Genomic DNA, 24,046 nt, shown 5'->3' on the forward strand with positions numbered 1-24,046 from the left:
TAATTTTGTAACAACACGCATCGACCTTTTAGAAAATATTAGTTCACCAAGCTATCTATATCTTCTAGTTGTTAACACATTATACACTATCAAAACCTCTCATTCTTGGCCAGCCACGATGGCTCACGCCTGCAATCCCAGCACTTTGGGAGGCCAAGGCAGGCAGATCACCCGAGGTTAGGAATTCAAGACCACCCTGGCCAACATGGTGAAACTCCATCTCTACTAAAAATATCAAAATTAGCCAAGTGTGGTGGCAGGCGCCCATAGTTCCAGGTACTCAGAGGCTGAGGCAGCAGAATCGCTTGAACCCAGGTGGCAGAGGTTGCAGTGAGCCAAGATGGCACCACTGCACTCCAGCTGGGTGACAAGAGCGAAACTGTCACAAAAACAAAAAACAAAAAAAAACAACAAAACAAAACAAAAAAACCTCATTCTTTATTATCACTGCCTGTCTCATCAGAGAAGTCATTATTTCAGAAGCTGTCAAACTTTTTTTTTTTGAGACGGAGCCCAGGCTAGAAGCTGTCAAACTTTTGATGGCCAACACCGAATGTCTAAAATTCAAATTTTTACTCAAAACTCAAATTTTGTCATTGGCAACAAACACTAACAGTTTTTTTCCTTGAAATAATACTCTTACTTTGTTCTTCTTCAAAAAATGTCAAACATTCTCTCAAGTGAAAATGGTGAGCACAAAAGTAACAGCTAAGCCATGTGCAGTGGCTCATGCCTATAATCCCAGCACTTTGGGAGGCCGAGGCAGGCAGATCACTTGAGGTCAGGAGTTCGAGACTGGCCTAGTCAACGTGGCAAAACCCCATCTCTACTAAATAACAAAAATTAGCTGGACTTGGTGACACACGCCTGTAATTCCAGCCGCTCGGAAGACTGAGGCATAGAATCCCTTGAACCCAGGAGTTGGAGACTGCAGTGAGGCCAGATGGTGCCACTGCATTCCAGCCTGGGTAACAGAACAAGACTCTGTCTCTAAAAGAAAAAAAAAAGGAACAAACTAGTTCAGCTCTCAACTCACTGCTTTTCCTCATGACACTGAGACACAGCAGAAGTGTTTTATACATACTTCCCATTTCATCATACGGATTAAAGTGTGTGGTCACAGGTCGAAATTTAATAAATATTTTTTAGTCCCTCATCAGTAACACTCTTAAATGAAACTGTCTTTGATTAACTCCAAGTAAAACACTGTACACTTTTGTGCCACAACCTTGATTTCTACTAAGACACCAGCAGTTTTACCATAGATTGCTTTTGTACCATCATTGTAAAACTTACAGTGAAAAAGGCAAATTATGTCTTAGTATGGTTATGAAAATAATCTGATCTCATGGATTGTGATGGCTAATTTTATGTGTCAACTTGGCTAGACCGTAGGGTTCCCAGATTAAACATTATATTTCTGGGTTTCTCTGTCAGGGTGTTTCTGGATAAGATTAGCATTTGAATCAGAGGACAGTATCCTGCCATTCCCAATGTGAGTGGGCATCATCCAATTCACTGAGGGTCTGAACAGAACAAAAACTGGAGGAGGAAGAAATTCATCCCTTTTTTCTGCCTCACTGGTTGAGCTGGGACATCTCATCTTAGCTTTTCCTGCCCTCAGACTAGGATTTACACCATAGGTTCCCCTGGTTCTCAGGTCTTCAGATGTAGATTGAATTATACCACTGGCTCTCTTGGGTTTTCAGATTGCAGACAGCCAACTGAGGGTCTTTACTGTCTCCATCTACCATTGTGCAAACCAATTCTCCATAAAAAATCTCGTCTAGAGAACACTGACTAATACCCAGTGTCATTCTAAATGAGTCTCAAAGATCCCCATAGTTACATGAAACACACTTTGAGAATTGCTGTCCTAAATAATCCCACAAAAAATTTAAAAATTACCTAAATTCATAAATTTGTAATTCATCACTGTTCTTCTTTAATATATGCATTTTCTCCTTTGTCGTTTATAGGCCTTTCCAGTTTAGATTACAAATAAAAATGTGTCAGTAAGAATTAAATGAGAATTAATGGTAAGAAACAAAGTTTCCACCAGAAATTTAAATACCTTATAGAAAGACATAATTTGATTATCAAATTATATAATTATAGAAAAATAAAACTACAAACTAACATGTTGCATAGTTCTATAACATTACTAAGGTTTAAATTATTCACCCCGTACATAAAGTAGAAGCTTATCCTTTATAGCTGTGGCATAAATGTCACATGGTAACAAAAATTTAAATAGGATATAGATTGAAACAGAACTCTCCTTACTTTGTGAGAGACAATGTAATAAAACCTAATTATTTCTCCTGTCATATTCACTGAGGCCACCCTGATTCAAAACCACAGTCTGAAAAATAAGTCAACCCAGAGGTACAGGACCAACAGACCCAATATCAAAAGCTCTTTCACCTTGCTGTATGCCATTTCTTCAAATTTCAAAAGCTTCCTAGTCCAAGAGTAATAAATCTTCAAAGTCTAGCTCTTTCAAATGCCTATACATGAGAATAGATTATAAAATACCTTATTTCATCAGTGTCTGGTACTTTAGTGTAAGGTAGAATAGCTCGTACACGCCTTCTATCTTCTACTGGCTAGAAACCATAAAAAAAAAAAGGATTTAAAAAGATAGTCTTTTTATCTTAAAGTCAAAAGAGGTATATCCACATAAAGCCAATAAAAATTCACATTAGAAATTCCATGGAATCATTCAAATAAATTTTTACTTGGACTATAAATACGCAGTGCCTAGAAAGGCTTTTTTTGTTGTTGTTGTTTTTATGAAAATTATATTTTAAATATAAGCACTATGCTTTTATAAGGTAATATGATTTCATTTTAAATATACTACATGAAACATGTAAGTTAACCTTTCATTGATGATACACAAGGCATTTCACAATCTTGCAGCAAAGTCAGGGTTAGTACTATGAAATCAGTAATTTGTTCTCATACATTCAGAAATATTTGTTAGGCTATCACCAAACAGTATTTTTTTTTAATCTGGTTAAACACAAAATTACTGAAAAATATTTTCTTTTTTTTTTCAAAGAAGTTGTCCATTTTGTTCTAACATTATAACCCAAATTAAAATGTAGTACAACAAACACTTCTTGAATTATAATAAACATAAGAAATTGAGCAATAGCTAAACCTACTATTTTACTGAAAAATAAAGTTTTGAAAAATATTTTATTCATTTTACTTGCCTCTGGTGGTGCAACTGGGTAAAGTAATTTTTCTCCTTTAAGTAAACAAGAAACATGACTGTAATAACCTATTAGGTCTGACAGTGAAGAAAAACGTCTTCCACCAATGTAGTAATCTCCACACATAGCAATAATCCTATTTGAACAGGAAAAAATACAGTATAAAAAAAATCTTTACAGCCAATTTTAAAGACCAAGTTTCATAAAGAAATTATAAATCCATAATTTCCATACTCTTTTCCTTGTAACTATATCCTTATACTAAAATACTACTTATTAATATCTTCATCACAGCAAATTACTTGGGGCTATTTCTCTTACATATATACATGCATTTGATGTGAAATACGTATCAGGCTTATAAACCTCAATTACAGAATTCCATCAAATATTTGAAAATTCACCCTCAGATACCTCTTCTCACTTTCCATATTTAAGGCTGAATTAACAATGTTAGTAAGTTTTCTCTGGCTTAAAGGACCCCACAGATCTCTTGAAATATTTACACAAAGTACAGGAATAATTTCACATACTACATGTGGTATCATGGCACTACTGAACCTTATTTTAAAATCTAAAAACCAAGGGTACAAAAACATTTTATCATTTAACACTATATGCATTAGATGATTTTTTTCAATCTTCTATAAAAATGAAATAGAATACAATATGGGTAAATATGTTTATATATACAGAATATTTGTACTTGAAAATTTATATGCCTGTTTCACTGAAGTGCATGTCTGCAAAGAGTTTTAGAACAGTGAAGCTAAAATAGAGGACACAAAATTTGAGTTTTAAACAGGGTTTCCTATACTTTTTGTTATTCTACAGTCTAAAAGTATACAATTCCTTTATTTTAGACCTGCCGCTCAAAGTTTATTTGTAATTCTTTATACTTTAAAAGCTATAAATACATTTGAGGATCAGCACAGTAATGCCCAAATACACTGTTTTTAAACAAAAAATGTAAACATTCAAAAGAACCTCTCTAAATCACTGATTAAATCATTTGACTGAAAACAAGCTTCCTTCTCTATTATTTGTTACTGAGTCATTCACCTTTATTATACAGGTATATTTTTGAATATTATATCAAAATAGCTACACCATCTGGCTTCACAATAGGAATAAAGACTTACCTAAAATGGTTGACAACATTCATCTGGCTAAGAAATGAAAGTACAAAGGACCCTGGCCTGCGATCACTCTCTCTTATAAGGTAACTGCCAGATTTCCCTGCCTGCCTGAGGCGTTCTTCTGCTATCGTTCTGTCAAGTTTTCCGTGATACCACCTAGGGGAAAAACAGAGAAGATATTACAATATAATAGGAAGTGTAAAATTTCTAGTGATACTTGAAAAACATACTACTAGAGGTTTTAAATGCCTACATGTAACTTAAACATTTACATTTTACTCTGAACCAGTTATTCCAATTTTAACTCAATTCAACCTCAGTCTCTCAAAAAATACTCATTTACTTGGTCTTTAATTTGTTCTAAAAGCTCAGTCCTAGTCATCTCATATATAAATCTCTTCCATTTCTACCCATCTCCCTACTTCCAGGATTGCCTGCTATTCAAAATATAAATACTACTGCAACCAAATCCTTACTTAGAAAAATAAGATAAATAAATGGAAATGATTAATTTACTACCTCGATCTTATACTGAGGAACCATGACTTCACAAGGCACATGGAACCTATGAGAATATAAAATGTTTTATTCCATTTTAGTGTTTGTGCCCTGAGACAGGAAAACAGAATTACACTGTCTAAAGGATACTATTTTAATTTCCTCTTTGAACATGAAGCTGATTAATCCCTTTGGCTCTAAGATAATCTACTCCATGACTATAAATTTTACATTTGCACTCAACTTTCCAAATTTATTTAACAAACATTTGGGGGAATAAATAGTACCTTTGTCCCTTCACCCTTCTTGCTCTCAGTTTAACTGTATTCTCCCTACATATTATAAAATGATCTACTTGAGAAACTGGCTATAACTCTAGCATCATCCATGATACCAAGTATGCCTATAAAAGCCTCATGGACTGATATAAACAGAAACATGCTTAGAAATATACCAGAAGTATCATACAGGCATGGTAACAAATCTCCAAAGTAACTATTATAAAATATTTTTACATTTTTCATAGTTTAGTCAAACTCATCCTTAGATACTTACAGCCTAATTTGAAACATTCAGAGAAAAACAACAAACATTCATATTACATTGATATATTCAATTATGTAACATATTATAGTACTTCAGCTTTACCACTCAAAGTTTATTTGTAATCTTACATTTGTAATAATGTAGTATGTATTTTATATAATATATAATAAGCCAATGATAAAAACATTGTGCTACTATGACTATTTTTGTAAGCTTGTTGTAATAAAAGCTCATTATTTTTGACACCTTAATTTTTAAAAATAAAACAAAAACACAGAAACTTAAAACTTATGAAAAGAATCACTTTTAGTTTTCTTCTAAAATCAACCTATTTTAAATAGAGCCCTATGCATAAGGATGAAAATAACAAACTTATTTAGAGTTCCATTACAACTTAACAAACAAAATATAATTGTAAACTGTTAGTATGAGAGGAAGAAGGGAAAGAACAATCAATATTGCATTCCTCTAAAATCCTAATCTTAGTTCAGCCATCATCTTTGAGACAAATGACAAGTAATTTTAACTTTCAAGAGCTCAGGGATTTTTTTATTCTAAAATGGAAAGTTTACACCAGAGATCATAAAGGTCCCCTGAGGAACTATAATTTAACAACATAAAGAGAATAAAATTTTGAAATTTCAGGCTGTAAGTTTAGCTGTGAAAATATAACGGATATCCTTAGGTTATCCTTAGAATATGAAACTAGTGCTTTCCTCATTACTTAAAGCAGTAGAACTATCCCAGAGAGCAGATTTATATACCCAACAAAGATAAAATTAAGGACAATTTTAAGCAAATCTCTATTTTTGTGTACTTGCTATTTGTTAAATTTCTGTTAGGCAGTGTCAAGATGAAAATGGTTTTATTTAATCTCCTTAATCTTTTGAACTTACCATGAAATGATACACAGAGATACAGGAGGCATTACACAATTACTACTTTACAATAAATATCTGACTTACAATTTTAAGTGATATATATATGTTTATTTGTGGTTTTTAGTTGTTTTTGTTTTGTTTTAAGATGGGGGTCTCACTTTGTCACCCAGGCTGGAATGCACTGGTACAATCTCAGCTGACTGCAACCCCCACCCCCCGGGCTGAACCCATCTTCTCACCACAGCCTCCCAAGTAGTTGAGACTGCAGACACATGCTACCATGCCCAGCTTTTTTTTTTTTGGAGAGACAGTGTTTTGCCTGTCACCCAGGTTGGCCTCAAATTCCTGGACTCAAGCAATCTGCTCACCTCAGCCTTCCAAAGTGCTCGGATTACAGGTGTGAGTCACCACACTGAGCTGATTTTTTACATCTATGTACTTTCAGTAAGATCTGAGCATTAAAGTGGATAAGTCAGTTCAGGAGAAAGACATTAATCTAAATAAGTAACTATTTCCTACATGTTAACAATTTCCTTTCATGTCAAAAGGTCATAAGCTTCCAACACGTAAAGCAAAACATGTCAATTCTTGATTATGACTATAAACTGCAATTAAATTACCCAGCCATCAGCTTGTAAACATTTATGTAGTTGATTTGATACTTAAATGTTTTATAAATAAATCACAATAAATCCAAAGTTATAAGATTTGATTCAGACATCTTACAGATTTATAGAACCTAAGTAAAATACTATATAACCTTTAAACACCAGTCCTTGGGTTTACTCAAAAACAGTATTTCTCAACCTTTTTTTAACCCACAATATTTTTCATAAATATAAAAATTTTACCCTACTGAGAGATTCAGAGTACCTAAGGTGGCTGCCCTGCACAGAGATTCATATATTCTAATTAGCCCCAGTAGCCAAGAAAATGCTATCTACCTTAACTTTCTGAAGTCTGTAATTCTTTTTATTCTAGGTATAAAATATATGGGATATGCCTTTACAAAATATACTCTCAATAACAAAGATATAACTTTTCCCAAGAGTGAACACTTGGGGAGTGGTTGTCTAAAATACTCAATTTTTTAAAATGCTACACTTTCTGCCTCTACAAATAGTCACAGCAATAGAATTACAAAGAAATAAAAGAAAACATTTAATCAACCCCACTATTACTCTTAAGTCTTCACAGTCAAAGTCTTATTATATCTCTTTAAGAGCAGATTTGCTGGTGACTGTTTTCAAGTAAATTAAAAAAAAATTCAATTGGAATCTAGAATACCTCAAAGAAACATAAGTATAAAAGTCATACTGGTGGTATGAGAATACTCTAACATGAGATTACCAAATAATAGCTCATCACCTAAGTTAAAATTTACAAATTTGCTCACATTTGTGGCAATTATAGCACAGAGTATACCTGGCACATAGCAATAATAAGTTTTAAAAGTATTTGTCCAAAGAAGGAAGAAGTGTTGACTCATAAAACAACGTTGAAAAATACTTTATAAGTCATCTAGTTGAACCACCTTGCCAATGTAAAAAACAAAACAAAACAAAAACCTCTTTTTTAATGTCAACATAGGAAGTTCTCCTTTTTTCGTTTTGGAAACAGCGTCTCACTCTGTTACCCAGGTTGGGGTGCAGTGCCATGCTCTCATGGCTCACTGCAACCTCTGCCTCCTGGGTTCAAGTGATTCTCCCGTCTCTGCCTCCCAAGTAGCTGGGATTACAGATGCGTGCCACCACATCCGGCTAATTTTTGTATTTTTAGTAGAGACTTGTAAATTAGGGAAATTAATTTCTATCTCAACCTCAGAATAAAATTAATGACTTGTCCTAAATTGCTTTAAAGAAAAATACAAAAATGAAAACTACTACGTAGGCTTTAGAGTAGAACGGTTAAGACTCTAGAGTCACTGTCTTTGAATCCCAGCTCTGCCACTGAGCTGCACAAATGTAGGCAGATTACTTTATCTCCGAGCCTCAGTTTCCTCATCTATAAAAGGAATAGTGTCTACCTCACAGAACATTAGCTTTTTATTATTAAATGAGCTAACACATATAAAGTTGCTTAGAAGAATACCTAATGGATACCAAGAACCCAGTAAATATTAGCTTAATTATTATCAAACCAGTATCACAGGGGAATAGAGGATACTCAAAGGCTATGGGACTGATGAATAAACTTCTTTAAAAAAACTAACACATTTTATGACTGTTGCATAACAGGTGATCAATCTGTGAATCACCTTAGTCTCAATTACCTATTTTCCAGTCTTGTTTACTTTCCATGTAATTTGGGGAAGAGAACAGAAGAAATCAATCTTTTTTTCTACTAAGGCATTAATTTTAGGAGGAAATTTTCTCAAAACTTTTTGAACATTATAAAGCATTCAAACTAATTGGGGCTGCAGGTGCCATACTATTAATAAACAAGAAATTCTATTTCACCTGGCAACTCTAGAAGGAAACCCTCAAAGAGCCCCCATTCTTTTCCCAATGTGTGTATATTTTGGGTGTTGGGGGGCAGTATAAAGGATAGTATGTACTTGAGATACTATGACTTAAAACTGCTTAATGCAACACGTTAATAACAAAGCATTTATGTCCTCCTATTTTAAAAGTAAATTTCCCTCTCTCATCTTCTTTGCCTAAGGAAGCTGGGGAAAAGGAACAGCAGGAGGAAATTCAAGAAGTACATACATGTCTTCCCAGCTAGCTTTGTAAATTTTTGTTGAGAAATCTTACAGGTAGATATGGAGTTTCTTAATTTCATTTTTTTAGAAATACAAATCAATTTATATACAATATCATACATCTAAGATAAAACTGCATGTGAAATAAGTGAACAATTTTAAAAAACGCACAGAAATCACTCTATTTTAAATTTGGAATCACATGAACATTTTTTATAAATGTGTGCTGTGGCCAGGCACAGCGGCTCACGCCTTTATAGACCAGCACTTTGGGAGGCTGAGGAGGGGACTGCTTGAACCCAGGAGTTCATGACCAACCTGGGCTAATATGGCAAAACCCCACCTCTACAAAAAATACAAAAATTAGCCAAGCATGGTGGCACATGCCTATGATCCCAGCTACTACTAGAGAGCCTGAGATGGGAGGACAGCTTAAGCCTGAGAAGTCAAGGCTGCAGTGAGACGAGATCATGCCACTGCACTCCAGACTGGGCGACAGAGAGAGACCCTGACTCGGGGGAAATAAAAATGGGGGTGGGGGCTGCTGTATATTACTGGAACACATTTGAGGGGCCCTAGTGGGGCCTTTGTGTTTTATAATCTGTCTCACTTGATCAGAGAAAAATATGTAAATTTGTGCAATGAGAAAATATCCTAGTGTGAATGCAGACAGGCATTTCATTGAAACTATACAATATTTACAATTCACTTGACAATCCCAAATGAAAACTGTCTACTACACAACAGAAAACCATTAAACCAGTGCTAACATCAGTAGACTTCCTTTTATAAAAAGAAAACTAAATTGAAGTTACCAGCAGATCGCTTTTACTGTCCACTTGTTTTTCCTTCTGGTTATATTACCTACAGGCACCAAAGTAGTTACAGAGAAACATACATGCAGAAATCCAATTGCCAAGAAATCTTTTGCATCTGAATCACTTGGGACTCTGTGTGCCTGATTATACTACAAACTTCTGGAGTTATTCTACAAGTCTCAAAATGCTAATCAGACTTTCTTACACATGCTTGTGTCTTCTAAAACTAAATTGGTGATTTCAAGTTGGTATGCATTTGCTAAAACACAAAAATCTTCTAAAGCTCCCATATTTATTTGTAACTAAACATTCTTACAGTCTGTGACATGGTTTGGCTGTGTCTCCACCCAAATCTCATCTCACATGTTGTGGGTGGGACCTGGTGGGAAGTAACTGAATTATGGGGGCAGTTAACCCCATCCTGCTGTTATTGTGATAGTGAGTGAGTCCTCATGAGATCTAATGGTTTTATAAGGGGCTTTTCCCCCTTTTGCTCAGTACTTCTCCTTGATGACACTGTGTGAAGAAGGACATGTTTGCTTCCCCTTCCACCGTGATTGTAAGTTTCCTGAGGCCTCCCCAGCCCTGTGGAACTATGAGTCAATTAAGTCTCTTTCCTTTATAAATGACCCCAACTTGGGTTTGTCTTTGTTAGCATCATGAGAATGGACTAATACAGTCCCTGCTAAAGGTTTAAAAAAAAAAAAAAAAAAAAAAGCAACGGATTTCTTAAAGTGAAAAGGAAAGTAAAGAAAATTTATCTCATACTAAGTGACTTTACATGGCATTTTTTCAAATCACTATGATAGAGACTAAAATTGGGTCACTGGTAAATTCACTTGAACAACCACTAGGCTAAGCAAAACAGGTGTAGTACCCCTTAGACCAACTATGCATCACTTAAACTTGGGGAAGGGGAGAAGAGAGCATGTTTATCTTAGCTATTCTTGGGTATATTTGTATATATCCAGATAGCTAGAGTGTGATGTATGTGTGTGTGTGTGCACATGCGTGCATGTGTGTATTTATCTCAGATCAAGTTAGTTCAAAGTAAGGGCAGAAATGCTGTTTCCTTTTTCAATAGGTAATGTATTTAGAGAATCCACGAGGTTTTAGTTTTGAGAGAGCATTTCTAAAGAAACAGCACTATCATATACATTCTGTCCACCCAAAATTAACTAAAGACTAACATACAAAAGGTGAGAATACAAAAGTTTACACTGAAATGCACTCAACCATGATTGTGAAGTTTTTACTACCTTTAACTCCCATCACCCTAGTAAACAGATAATGAAGAGAAGAAAAAACCACACCTCTCCAAGAAATGTTATGCACTAATCAAATGTTGCGAGGGAGGAGGAAAAGAGAGGGAAGGCTAGCACAATACCTACTAGCAGGAGGCTAGTATCAGTTAATACAGCACATTTTCAATCTCTTTTATCTGTGTACTTTAAATTCTCAAAATGGTATCAATTCTTATAGTTGGGATTTTCTTAGAACTTCAATAATTACAATATCATACCATTCAGCACATGAAGACAAGAAATCACTACATCTGGAGGTTAAAAGTAAACTTTAGTCTAACATTGTCTCTTATTTAGTTCATTTCCAACAAACTATCTACCAAGCAGTGTGCTACATGGTAGACGATAACAGTAAATACCACAGAACACCATGACATGAAAGTTTAGGATCCGGTGGAGAAGACATTCAAATTAAGCAACTGTAATCTGGTAAAGTAAGTAAGAGGATACACAGGGATACAAAAAAATACCTGTCTCAGTCTTAGAATTTTAGCATACATTTCCTGAAAGAACTGATGGCTAAACTGAAACCTAAAAGATGAATGGCAACTGATTCGGAAAAAGGGAGGGACTGAGAAGGAAAGTGAGAAAAACGTAACAGGCAATGGGAGAAAGCACAGGCAAAGAAAAAAAATGACTTATCAAAAGATATATAGCCATAACAATACCCTAAACATTCTTCATAATATACTTTACAAATCTAATTCCCACCAAGTAAAATGGAAATAATATAAGCTTATAAGCAGACATGTTACTTTACTTGCTGAATACAGACATAATACCTTACTTATGGAATTTCTTCCGGTTCCTCAAACTGAAATATGCCTCAAAGAACATTTTAAAAGTTCAAAATATTCTCAGACCTGTCCTTTCATCTGGTATCAACAATAACCCTATGAGGACAAGGCAGGGGAATGGGTATTATCCACTCTATCCCTCAAAAGTTCTCCACAATATGCCCATTTTTCTCCTATACATACGCTTATATCCCAAAAATTATTCATTCAACAAAGATTTTTTTAAGCTCCTATTATGTGTTAGGCAATGTTTTAAGGCATTAGTTTTCTTCCTTTGTGCTTTCTCAAGGTGTTTCTCCTATGTAACTTTTTTTAAGAAATAAGAGTGAAATATTACACAATTTACTCAAAGGTCATCCTAAAACTAAGGCATTTTCTACATGCCTTTTCCTCAGAATTTTCCATTTCTGTATTTATTCACAGTCATGGAAATATCAGTTATCAATCAGCTCAAATTATAACCTCTATGAGAGTGATCCCCAAATTTCCCTCTCTAAATCTAACTTCCTTCTTAAACGCCAGGCTTAAATTAACAAAGCCCTCCCAAGAATCTTCACCTTAAGGTGAATATATCAAAATCTTAAAAAATTAGCAAATATCTCTACAAACACACAGAAACACACACACACACCCCCACTCACACTTCTCTTCCTCTTTATTGTTAATGACACCAGCATCCCTCCTAGTGTCCAGACCTGAAATTTCAAAAGCAACTTTAATTCCTTCTTGTGGTGTTATTTGATTTATGTATGTGGTTGTGTTTATATATCTATATTTTAAAAAATGGATTTTCATCCACAGTTCCTGGTTTATAACTCCCATAGCCCTTTGTGTTAGTCTGTCTTTGCATTGCTATAATCGAATACATGAGACTGGGTAATTTATAAAGAAAAGTGGTTTATTTTGGCTCATGGTTCTGCAGGACTATAGAGGAAGCATAGTGCTGGAATCTGCTTTCAGTGAGGCCTCAGGTAGCTTTTACTCATGGCAGAAGGCAAAGGAAGAGCTAGCACATCACATGACCAGAGAGAGCAAGAGAAGGGGGGAGGAGCCAGGCTCCTTTAAACCAGTAGTCCCCAATCTCTGGCACCAGGCACTGACTGATTTGGTGGAAGACAATTTTTCCACAGACAGTAGCTCAGGGGAGATGATTTCAGGATGAAACTGTTTCAGCTAGATCATCAACCATCAGATTCTCATAAGGAACGCACAACCTATATCCCTCACATGAGGAATTCACAATAGGGTTCGCACTCCTGTGAAAATCTAATGCTGCTGCTGATCTAACTTCTGCTGATTAGAAGGTGGAGCTCAGGCAGTAATGCTCGCTTGCCTGTGGTTCACACCTTCTGCTATGTGGCCCAGCTCCTAACAGGTCATAGACAGGTACCAGTCCATGGAGTAGGAGTTGAGGACCCCTGCTTTAAACAACCAGCTCTTGCCTGAACTCATTACCACAGGGGAGGGCAGCAAACCATTCATGGGGATCCACGTCTATGATCCAAACACCCACCAGACCCCACTTCTAACAATGGAGGTCTCATTAAACATGAGATTTGGAGGGGGACACACATTCAAACTGTGTCACCCTCCTTATAGTCTTTTATTACAATGTTTGGTGTGTTAGTCCTCAGGAAACAGTATCTTTGGCCTTCTCCTGCCCACCTTTCACCTGCACCAAGGCAGGACTCTAATTTTCCTCCACTTTTCTGACTGTGGGTCATAATGCCCTCATTTCAGAGAGGGTCTTGTGGGGGGCCTTCCTATTGGGGAAAGTGCTGATGTCATGAAAATTCCATAAAAAACCAAAAGGACTAGCTTCACAGCTGAATATGTGAAGATGGGCAAGAAGGTGAACAAGAACTCATCCATTTGCTGGGAGAGTGGCATACCCTAACTCCATGGAAACAGAGGCTCCTACATTTGGGACCCTTCCAGACCTTGCCCTATGGCATCCAGACCTTGCCATATGGCTGTTTACTTTTATCCTTTAACATACCCTTCATAATAAACCAGTAAATGTGTTTCCCTGAGTTCTGTGAGTAGCTCTAGCAAATTAATCAAACCCAAAGAGAGGGTTGTGGAAACCCCAACTCGAAGCCATCTGGTAGAAGTTCTAGATAATCCAGACTACAACCAGTAGGAAGGAGGGCCCAGTCCCCAAGACTGAGCCCTCAGCCATTGGGATCTGACACTATCTCTGGGTAGTACCAGAAACAAATTGGAGGCCAATCAGCTGGTCTTCACTGAAGAACTGATTGCTTATTTGGCAGGGAGAAATATCGTGCATTTGGACACAGAAGTCTTCTGTGTTGATTGTTGTGGTGTAAGGGCAGAGGAAAAACAATTTGAGAGTTTTTCCTAAACACTTATCTTCCTAGTCATAAACCTACTGTCAACTTGTATACTGCACCTCCACTATCACTGAAATGATTCTCCAGTTTTCCATTCCTTCATTCATTACCACCCTCTCCATATCATACTGCTCCAACCCTTCCTACAAGTAGGGAAAGATTAATCTCCCTAATAGGCTTTTTCTTCCTAAACCACAGGCTTAATCATTTCACTCTAATAGCTCCAAAGTGTACAAATGGCTATTCAATAACAAGTAAAGTACAAACTATTCACCATAGCATTCAAAAGCCACCATGAAAGGCTCCAGCCTCCCTTTTAGCCAAATCAGACTATGTGTAACTCTACAAATACTACCTTGTTTCACCATGTCTTTTCACAATATAGTCATCATTTGATTTTTGCTTGTCAAAACACTATTCTATGTTGAGTTCCAGGGAAAAGTATACTTGCATAAAGCCATTTTTAATCCCCTTTAACTGAATACATTACCTCCCCCTGATATGGTTGCCCTGTATCCCCACAAAAATCTCATGTTGAACTGTTACTCCCAGTGTTGGCGGAGGGACCTGGTGGTAGGTGATTGAATTATGAAGGCAAATTTCCCCTTGCTGTTCTCGTGATAGTAAATTCCCACAAGATCTGATGTTTTAAAAGTATGTGGCACTTCCCCCCTTCGCTCACTCTCTCTCCTGTCACCATGTGAAGATACTGTTGCTTCCTTCCCCTTTGCCTTCTGCCATGACTGTAAGTTTTCTGAGGCCTCTCCAGTCATGACTCCTGTACAGCCTACAGAACTGTGAGTCACTTAAACCTTTTCTTCACACATTACCCAGACTCAGGTAGTTCTTCGTAGCAGTATGAGAAAAGGATTATACAGAAAACTGGTACCAGAAAAGTGTGGCACTGCTATAAAGATACCTCAAAATGTGGAAGCAACTTTGGAACTGGGTAATAGGCATAGGATGGAACAATTTGGAGGGATCAGAAGAAGACAGGAAGATGTGGGAAAGTTTTGAACTTCCTAGAGACTTGCTCAATTGTAACCAAAATGCTGATAGTGATATGGACAGTGAAATCCAGGTTGATGTGGTCTCAGATGGAGACAAGGAACTTACTAAGAACCAGAGTAACGGTCACTCTTGCTATGATTTAGCAGAGACTGGCAGCATTGTGCCCCTGCCCTAAAGATGTGTTGAACTTGAACTTGACAGAGATGATTTAGGGTATCTGGCAGAAGAAATTTCTAAGCAGCAAAGCATTCAAGATGTGATTTGTTTTTTTTCTAAAAGTATATGCTCATATGTATGAAGAAAGAGATGGTATGAAACTGGAACTTATGTTTAAAAGGGAAGGAGAACATAAACGTTTGGAAATTTTACAGCCTCACCATGCTATAGAAAAGACAAACCCATTTTCTGGGGAGATATTCAAGCCAGTGGCAGAAATTTACATAAACAACAAGAAGCCAAATGCTAATAGCCAAGATAATGGGGAAAATGTCTCCCAGGGCATGTCAGAGATCTTCATGGCTGCCCCTCCAGTACAGGCCTGGAAGTCTAAGAGGGAAAAATGATTTCATGGGCCAGTCCCAGAGCCCCACTGCTAAGTGCATCCTTGGGACTTGGTGCCCTGCATCCCAGCCACTCCAGCTCCAGCTGTGGCTGTGGCTAAAAGGGGCCAACGTACAACTTGGGGCATGGCTTCAGAGGGTGTAAGCCACAAGACTTGGTGGATTCCACATGGTGTGGGGTCTGTGGGTGCACAGAAGGCAAGAGCAGAGCCTCCACCTTGATTTTAGAAGATGGATGGAAATGCCTGGATGTCCAGGCAGGACTCCACTGCAGGGGCAGAGCCCTCATGGAGAACCTCCACTAGGGCAGTGCAGAGGGGAAATGTGGGATTGGAACTCTCACAGAGAGTCCTCACTAGAGCACTGCCTAATGGAGCTGTGGGAAAAGGGCCATCATCCTCCAGACCCCACAAGGGTAGATCCACTGACAGCTTGCACTGTGTGTCTGCAAAAGTCGCAGGCACTCAATGCCAGCCCATAAAAGCAGCTGTGGGGGTTGTATCCTGCAGAGCCATGGGGCAGAGCTGCCAAAGGCCTTAGGAGGCCACCCCTTGCATCAGCGTGCCCTGGATATGAGACGTGGAATCAAGGATTTGGGAGCTTTAAGGTTTCATGACTTCCCTGCTGGGTTTCAGACTTGCATGGGGCCTGTAGCCCATTTGTTTTGGCTATTTCTCCCATTTGCAACAAGAGCATTTACCCAATGCCTGTACTCTCGTTGTACCTTGGAAGAAACTAACTTGTTTTTTATTTTACAGGCTCATAGGTGGAAGGGACTTGCCTTGTCTCAGATGAGACTTTGGACTTTTGAGTTAATGCTGGAATAAGTTAAGAGTTTGGGGGACTGTTGGGAAGGCATGATCGTGTCTTGACATGTGAGAATAATGAGATTTGGGAGAGGAGGGGGAGAATGATATGGTTTGGCTCTGTGTCCCCCACCTAAATCTCATGTTGAATTGTAATTCCTAAGGTTGGGGAGGGGATCTGGTGGTAGGTGATTGGATCATGGGAACAAATTTCCACTAGCTGCTCTCGTGATAGTGAGTTCTCACAAGATCTGATGGTTCAAAAGTGCGTGGCACATTCCCCTTCACATGCTGTCTGTCCTGTCACCATGTGAAGATGTGCTTGCTTCCCCTCTGCCTTCTACCATGACTGTAAGATTCCTGAGGCCTCCCCAGCCATGTGTGAGTCAATTAAACATTGCTTCTTTATAAACTACCCAGTCTCAGGTAGTTATTTATAGCAGTGTGAAGACAAACTAATACACATTCCTTTAAAATCCTCTGCATTTAGACATAATCTTCCTCTATCTCATTGTACTTTTTTACATGTTCCCCTATACTGGCCATAAACTCCTCCTCTAACAGGCCAAATTTTGCTGATTTTTATATCCCCTATAGCATTCTTAGTATAGTGCTTTGCATACAGTAGGGAATCCACAAATGTTTGCGGGGGTTATAATAAAAGCTCAGGTAGAACTGTTCTCTGGATTTCAATATGATACACGAAAGCACCTTTCAAAATGCCAAGAACATACCAGCCCAGCAATGAATCTCAACCTAATGGTAGTACTATTACTCTAAATATCTTCTAGAAAACTGTTTCATTACAACTATCTATTATAAAGGGGGGATATTTTACAAAGCAAACCTCTAAAAGAGATGGGAAAAAATGAGCTTAAGATTATGAGAAAAACGGCCGGGCACGGTGGCTCAAGTCTATAATTATAGAACTTTGGAAGACTAAGGTGGGCGGACTGCTTGAGCTCAGGAGTTCAAGACCAGGCTGGGCAACATGGCAAAACCCTATCTCTACAAAATGTACAAAAATTAGCTGAGTGTGGTGGTACGTGCCTGTAATCACAGCTACTCAGGAGGCTGAGGCATGAGAATTACTTGAACCCAGGTGGCAGAGGTTGCAGTGAGATGAGATCGTGCCACTGCACTCTAGCCTAGGCAACAGAGCAAGATACTGTCTCAAAAAAAAAAAGAGCATGAGAAAAACAGTCTTATTAGGGAAGAAGGTCATCTTTTCCTTAAAAACAGAAAAGACAAAAGATAGGTGGAAACACAGTGTCTACAATCATGGAATGGCAAAAGAACAAATACACAGTTGCCTCACAGTAAAAAGTAGAGAAAATTATTTTAAGATGAAATATCTGGGATGGAAAAAGCTTTCAGATATCTAGTCTAATTCCTTAAGGTCACAAATAAGCAAAGTGATAAGTGAACTTGAAAATATGTAATTTTGATTCTTTCTATCAAGTAGTAATCAAGGCCATCTAATGAGGAAGAAGATAGGCCTTAAGCAGTGTGGTAAAATGCCAAAGCAGAACAGCTAGGGGGAAATATATTAAAAGTCTGGAAGGCATAAACAAAAGGAGTGCAATAAGAGCACCATGTAATAAAAGCACAGATGAAGTTGGCACAAATTCATGGTATCTGCTAGGCACAGTGGCTCACAACTGTAATCCCAGCACTTTGGGAGGTTAAGGCGAGCAGATCACATGAGGCCAGGAGTTCAAGAACAGCCTGGCCAACAAGGTGAAACCCCGACTCTACTAAAAATACAAAAATTAGCCAGGTGTAGTGGCACATGCCTGTAATCCCAGCTACTCGGGAGTCTGAGGCATGAGAACTGCTTAAATCCAGGAGATGGAGGTTGCAGTAAGCCGAGATTGTGCCACTGCACTCTGGCCTGGGCCACACAGCGAGACTCTGTCTCCAAAAAAAAAAAAAAAAAAGTGGTATCCAAGTAGCAATCAGGTGACTTTTCCCATAAACTCAGATTCTTGGCACTTTAGAGCAGTTTTAATTTCCGAAACTCTGTTTCTCACATGGAAGAAGAAATCAGTGAGTCCACAAGTTACCAGAAAACAGCTTTGTATCTATAATTATGAGAGGCTTTGACAGTTTATGTGCAGGAAGTTCTCCAAAACAGGAATGCTGAGGCACAGGGTACTAATAACAGATACAGGAAGGACCATGCAACTTCCTTACTCCCACTCTCCATGTTCTCAATTCTCAAGTCTCTGTGGGACAGGTCTAGAAATTTCATAGAAGAAAGATAGATAGTGGCAATCCTGACACACGAAATAAAATGCCATGAAATTTGAGGGAAAGAGGTAGAAAATTTAAGGATGAGAAAAATGAAGAAGAACCTTTGGTTTTGAAGTATTTTTGTGATTGCCCATTTAACTGTTTATCCACTGATACCCTGGGAATCTGAATAGGCTATCCATTACTGTCTTTTGAAAGGCTAATTATTTTTTCCACAGCTATTTTTCCCATTTCTTAAAATGCATTCTGAAACCAACTGGCCCTCAATATGATAACTATAGTAACCAGGCAAAGAAGGAATTATCTTCCAGGTACCATAGTCAGAATATCTTAGAGGGCACATCTATTACAGGCAACAAAAGCCAAGGCACAAGCTAATCATTCATCATGCTTTAAATTTATACTCGTAATTTGTCTTTTCAAATAAACGGATCTGGTCTCAGAGCATTCTAGCACAAAAAAAGTTAAACATTAATAGTTCTGAAAATTATCCAAATATGTCAGTTTAAAATGTATTACTTGGTGTACAGATTTTAACTTAGTGTCCACAATTTTTTAAATTTTAATGAAATTACTGAAGAAAACACAGAAAAATTTTTATTGCAATTCCAAACGACTTTCAATAATTTTAAAAAATCTGCCTTTAATTTCAATTCTTTGAAATTAAACTTTTAACCTGCACTGTACTTTAAATCAATATTTTTTTGAAGTAAAATAAACATAATTGTTAGGAAGTATTTAATCTTCTTGATTACTAATATAAAAAATAATGGAAGCAGACTATTATTCGCAAGGTGCTACTCGTTTAACAGCACATAAAATAATCTTGACAGCAGCTGTTCAACCCTCTCCCACATTAAACATTCTAATATGAGATTATTAAATAGTATTGTGTTTACTCTAGGTTGAGAGGTTCTCTGAAAAACTCAAAAGATAGCACACTTTTTTAAAAACACAAGATTTTTTAAAAGGAAGCTGCTATGATTTGAATGTGTCCCCAAATTTCCTGTGTTAGAAACTTAATCCCCAAATTCATACATTGATGGTATTTGGTGGTAGGGCCTTTGTGAAGTAATTAGGATTAGATAAGGTCATCAGGGTGGGGCAGGCTCCCATGGTGGGATTGGTGATTTTTATAAGACAAGGAGAAACCTAAGCTGGCATCCTCCCGCCCTCTCACCATATGACTCCCTGAACTATGTTATTATGTAGCTAGAAGGCCCTGGCTGGATGCCAACCCCCCTCCCCAGTCTTGGACTTCTCAGCATCCAAAATTGTAACAAATAGCTTTTTTAAAATAAATTACCAGTTCCAGGTATTCTGCTGCAGTAACAGAAAATGGACTAAGACTGAAGTTTTTGCCTGTTAGCCATTAATAGAAGCTGTGATGTAATTCTGTACTTCTTTATGAACACAGTGAATATGACAATCAGAATAATCGATCCATTTTAATATAAAACTCTTTATACTTTACATAATTTGGAAACCACATTGTGCCTAGCTCCCAAATATAATGCCCTCAAAAAGGTGTAATATTCAAAAATTTTTTATTTAGGATCTCTGAAACAAACTTAAAGATGGGGATGTCACTTGTATAATAATCTAGGTCACATATCTGTCATACTCATCCAGTATCACAATAAAGAGCATTTAACAATGTAAATAATTCCTAACTCTCCCATTAACCTTAAAGACAGAACTGCATTTCCACCAACGACTGGATCTTTCAATCTAGATATCTCAACAACTAAAATTCAACACTTTTTTTTTTTAATGACCATCATCATTCTTCCCACAGCCCTTCTCTTTACCTCTCCTCTCTCTCATTTCTTATCTTTACTTGCCATTAACATCAATTCAGACACCCAAGCTATGAGCTGAACCATCTATTGTTGGTTTAAGACCAAAAAATTAAATACAATTCAACCTAATGGAAACTTCTCATCAGTATCTCTGACCTATCTCTCTACCCTGTTTCCCTCATATCCAATCAGTCAAAAAGCCTTAACAATTCCACCTTCCTATACTCTCTTATTCCATCCTGTCATTTCCTTTCCAACCCATTATGTTCTCTATTCCTACAACAGATTTTTCAGTTTTATTGGTCTCCCATCTCCTTATACATCTATAATATTATCGCCAGAAACAACTATGCCCAAACCACAAATCAAAACTGAAAAAGTCCCATTGCTTACAGAATTAAATCTAAACAACTGGTACAACATTCAGTAATCTTTATGACTTGGCCAGTCTCCACTGGACTACCTGTCATTTCTTAAACAAACCAAACATGCACTTTATTTCTTGTTTTTGTTTTTTGTTGTTTGTTGTTTGTTTTTCGAGACAGAGTTTCACTCTTGTTGGCCAGGCTGGAGTGCAACGGCATGATCTTGACTCACTGTAACTTTCACCTCCCGGGTTCAAGCGATTCTCCTGCCTGCCTCAGCCTCCCGAATAGCTGGGATTACAGGCATGTGCCATCATGCCTCGCTAATTGTTTGTATTTTTAGTAGAGACAGGGTTTCTCCATGTTGGTCAGGGTAGTCTCAGACTCCTGACCTCAGGTGATCCACCCACCTCAGCCTCCCAAAGTGCTGGGATTGCAGGCATGAGCCACCACATCTGGCCCAAACATGCATTTTCAGACCTCTACCCCTTTGATCATACTAATCCTTTCATTTGCAATGTCCTTATTGCCATCCCCTTGTCTATAGAAATCTGTCTCATTCTTCAGTGTCTAGCTTAAGTGTCATCTCCTTGATCCCTTGGTCATAATTAATCTACCATGATGTCAGCTGATTTCTCACACTTTTTTTTTTGGCATTTTATCTTGTCTGTAATATAATCAATCATTTTCATATTTGCTTTCTCCATTACAGTAAAAAGTACTTGTGGATACTGGGGACATCTAAGTCATCTTCACAATTCTCTAGTCTAGCACATGGCACAGTGTCTTGAACCCAGTAGGCTCTGGCAGGTGGGAGATGAGGAAAACAAATCTGTCAAAAAGTTCCGCCTACGCGGAAATTCAAAAGTCATAATCCCTTACTGAAATCCACATATCTAGCCAAACTGGAGAATGACTTTCACTCTCCCATTCAAGCTATTTCTCACCTCTCCTTCCTCTTTTTCCTGGTAAAGCCCTGACTCCAAACTATTTGCCTTGTCCTCCCACCCTGTGGTAGTTATCTATCACTCTTCCCTTCAAGGAATATCTATATCTCCAGGGATAGTCAAAATTCAACCATCTCAAAGATATTAGCTAAAGACCACCTGTGCCCAAAGTGATATTTTAAACCTAAAATTACCTAGTATAAAATGCCATTTGATCACATCAAAAACTGAGATAGAAATGTGAGTTCCCTCAGACACCCTAACCTCCCCTTGCACTGAACTCCCATAATATCTGCAGTCTATACAATTTGTTGACACTCAAAGATGATTTGTAAGATGCCTGTTCAGCACCCATCCCATTCAGGGAAAACACTCAGTCTCTCTGTGGGAACTCTTTCTCCCTCAATTCCAACAGGGAAAGTATAATTTTCCTTCAATAATCTGGCCTACTCATAGTTGATCATTCCATGATAAGCACCTGAACCAAGTATTCAAGTATTTTTTCCACACTCATACTGGCAAATCTATTTTTTTCTCTGAAAGCAAAAGATTTAGGATGCAAGATCAAAGAAAGAGTTCTTGCTTATTTGTTTGCTACATTTTCTAATATTCTGAAGAGCCTGTGTATAATAAGAATGAAGCTGAGGGCCAAAGAGATGAAGAGATGGAAATGAAGATTAATGGTAGCATTCACATCCCTGGTTCCAGATATCCCTGAGATTCCAGTTGCAAACTGTCTTTCCCTTAGTTTAGTTGTTCATCTCATCCTTTGATAACCTCTAGCCCAGAAAGAGGAGACCCAGCAAAAAGGTCTCTAGCCCCCTTCACATGTTTAAAACATTGCTGGCCCCTAAAGAACTTCCATTTTTGTAGGTTATAACTGTCAATATTTACTATATTAGAAATTAGAACTGAAAAAATTTTTAAAGTTTAAAAATTAATTTACAAATAACACATAATGGAGTAAATGTTAATACAGATAACATAATCTTCACGTAAAATATATTCTCCAAAAAAATTTTATGAGAAGAGCAGCACCAATTTACATTTTTGTACAAATGTTTAGTATCTAACTCAACAGAAAACAGATTTTCTTATCTGTTTCTGCATTCAATATGTTGCTCTATATTGCTTTGGTTCATAGCATATGAGGACTATTACTTAATAAAGTTACATATAAGTTAGATGAAATGCAGAATCTGACCACATCTAAAACATCTGTATTCTATTCCATTAAAATCCACTGGCCTATCATTTACTGACGCATATCATGAGTTGCATCATGCATCTGAAAAATATTGCTTCAGTGAGCTATGCAGCTCTTCCAGATATTAACACATTTCATTTACATTATCAAAACATTACATTCCTTATATATCACCAGTATGCCAGTATGCAGTAAAGGATTAATAACTCAGTAGGGCTAGGTTGTCCACACCTTGGATATTCCAAAGAAAGGTTTGGTCCTTGCCCACCTAAGGCCCTTGAAATATGCTGCTTAATAAAAGGGCCTTTGTTTACTGAATCCTTGAGCCACACCAACCGATTATGCTAACAATGTAATTTATGGTAGGGGCCTTGGTCCATGCAGTACCAGTCTGACCTCTGGAGTCAAACAGATGGAGTTACTAAAGTCAGCAACGTGGGCACTTTAGGCCTTCACAAAAGATACCCAAAAAATCCCTGGACACCAAGACTCAGGTGAGTTCTCCTGGTTGACAATACCTGACACGTGTTGTCACATACTGCTGCTGTGAGCAGCAGTTAAGCACTGTCTCTATAACTCCCGTGGGAGAGGGCAACTGGAAGCTTGCATCTAATCTCTGCCGGACTCTGCCCTATGCACCTCTTTCAATAGCTGATTTTAAACTGTAACCTTTTGCTATAATAAACGGTTATTACTGTGAGTATAACAGTTTTGCCGTGTTCTGTTAGTCCTTCTAGCAAATCACTGAACCTGAGGGTGGTCTCAGAGACTTCTGACAACCATCAATCTCATCAGAAAAGTCATTAAGTATTTGAGAAACCTTCAGA

At 37.5% G+C, this 24,046-nt stretch overlaps 1 protein-coding gene across 3 annotated transcripts in view; it reads right to left on the minus strand.

Annotated features, from left to right (window-relative positions):
- The window catches only part of RASA1 (RAS p21 protein activator 1), a 125,576-nt gene that overhangs the window by 58,169 nt on the left and 43,361 nt on the right, over positions 1 to 24,046 (minus strand). For all 3 annotated transcript variants that reach the window (XM_033179198.1, XM_033179197.1, XM_033179199.1), the window contains exons 2-4: positions 4,367 to 4,519; positions 3,225 to 3,360; positions 2,539 to 2,609 (exon numbers count right to left, since the gene is read on the minus strand). In XM_033179198.1, the coding sequence (XP_033035089.1) occupies positions 2,539 to 2,609; positions 3,225 to 3,360; positions 4,367 to 4,519 (360 nt within the window). The remainder of the gene's footprint in view (positions 1 to 2,538; positions 2,610 to 3,224; positions 3,361 to 4,366; positions 4,520 to 24,046) is intronic.

This window comes from Trachypithecus francoisi, unplaced genomic scaffold (genome assembly GCF_009764315.1).
Source record: "Trachypithecus francoisi isolate TF-2019V2 unplaced genomic scaffold, Tfra_2.0 Lachesis_group2, whole genome shotgun sequence".
In the NCBI taxonomy this organism is placed as follows: domain Eukaryota; kingdom Metazoa; phylum Chordata; class Mammalia; order Primates; family Cercopithecidae; genus Trachypithecus; species Trachypithecus francoisi.